The sequence below is a fragment of the Trichoplax adhaerens genome, genomic scaffold, assembly GCF_000150275.1.
Source record: "Trichoplax adhaerens TRIADscaffold_2199 genomic scaffold, whole genome shotgun sequence".
In the NCBI taxonomy this organism is placed as follows: domain Eukaryota; kingdom Metazoa; phylum Placozoa; class Uniplacotomia; order Trichoplacea; family Trichoplacidae; genus Trichoplax; species Trichoplax adhaerens.
The window spans coordinates 1-1,781 of record NW_002061745.1 but is presented as its reverse complement, the minus strand read 5'-3'; the positions used below and the strand labels follow the sequence as shown (position 1 = coordinate 1,781).

Below are 1,781 nucleotides of genomic sequence, written 5' to 3'. Positions count from 1 at the left end.
AATCATTTCATCAAGAGAGTGTACAATAGAGTATGGTAGGAGAATGATTTCAATCTTTCAACTTCAAGAATTGACAAGTTGTCATTTTCTGGCACGATACTTTTTAGAGAAGTTGTAGTGCTCATACGTACGCGTAGATGACGATCAGCATCCGTAACTTATTGTAAGCAACTGGATCATTGACTGCAAATAACTCATCGATTTACTAATAATGCCACATAGCTATTAGCCGTGAATTTTCCCTTACCATAATTCGAACTGGTCGACTTATTCCTGTGAACAGCGGTGAACCAATTCACAAAGATCAAAATGGTTGACTACACGGACACGAGGTATCGGTAGGAAGAGGGAGAATACGCCGACGGCTGCGTATTTGAGTGGTTACAATTTTTCGTTTGCAGTCCGTAGCATCTGTCAGTACATGAACTGGAGTACAGTACACTACACTGTACAGTTCTACAGTACTGTACTGTACTGTACTGTACAGTACAGTACATACCATATGACAATATACTGTATACTGTAGCAACTGAAACATGAAACATGGCCTAGTGTACTACTACGCATGTTCTATGCTAGACAATCGATAATATAGCAACTGAAACATGAAACACGGCCTAGTGTACTACTACGCATGTTCATGCTCGACAATCGATAATACAGTATAGCAACTGAAACATGAAACATGACCTAGTGTACTACTACGCATGTTCCATGCCAGACAATCGATAATATAGCAACTGAAACATGACTGAGCCCAAGATAGTCCAGTAGGACGGTGCACAGCGTAGGAGATGTCATATGACACATTCACGTCACTGAATCAATGGCCAATAAAAATGCGGTTAACTTCTGGCTTTTAAAGTTGGAGGCTGCCTATCAGCCCCATATGCCTTTGCGCGTATCATATAATACGAGTCGTAAAAAATAATTCAAGATGGCCGACCTTTCGGTAGGAATAGATGGAGTATACTGCGATATGCCACCTCTAGTCATGACAACTCCTGACGTCCAGTTAGAAACAACTGTAGAAACTCAACCGATGATTCCTTTGCAGACTTTACCTACTGTAGCAGCACAACAAGAAGTGGTTACGGAGAATAGTTGTAGTCAAAATAACAACGACGATGATACTATAGGAGAAATTGATCCTGCTGCTGTGCCGCCACCACAACCTAGCAAAAGAAAGCGAAGAACAGGTTGGATTCATTCGCTTTAATGAATTAGGATAATCTTGAATTTCTTTCAAGACATCATTGTTGAATAGCTTAACTTATTAAGGGAAGCGCCACGTATTCAATTTTGGGGACTTTTTCCCATATTTTGCCTTAACATCAAAATTTCAATGGATTTTTTTAGCACGGGAAACCCACGAGCTAAGTTTTAATACGGATGTAAACTCTCGTAAGTGGGAACAAAAGCCTGTTAAAATCAAAACTTTAGAAGGAGAATTTTCCGTGACTATGTGGGCGTCGGGTAGGTATTACAACTCGATCGCCCACAGCTTATATTGATTTCTGTGATAGATACACCATAGTATAGGTGATTGTACAAGATTCCATGTTTTGTCGTCGTCCATTCGGCTCATTCCTCTCGTATTTTGGTGATATTGAAATTTAAAACTAAAAGATTAATTGTGCTGTTGATAATATTATTTCTGATGCCAGCAGTTGCTACTGTAGTAAATAGTGATACTATGTTAGTGGACGATTTATCGAAAAATTGTACTCTTTGTGTTATAGGATACTGATTGCAAGAGCTTAGCTTTCAAATCTCATTCT

At 39.2% G+C, this 1,781-nt stretch overlaps 1 protein-coding gene across 1 annotated transcript; it reads left to right on the top strand.

Moving 5' to 3' along the window:
- Positions 1 to 937: 937 nt before the first annotated feature.
- TRIADDRAFT_62901 (uncharacterized protein) lies at positions 938 to 1,476 on the top strand (the record flags this gene model as incomplete). Its single annotated transcript, XM_002118879.1, has 2 exons — positions 938 to 1,199; positions 1,360 to 1,476. Coding segments are annotated over 2 exons (379 nt in total), but the record flags the coding sequence as incomplete, so codon positions are not given.
- Between the last annotated feature and the right edge of the window lie 305 nt (positions 1,477 to 1,781).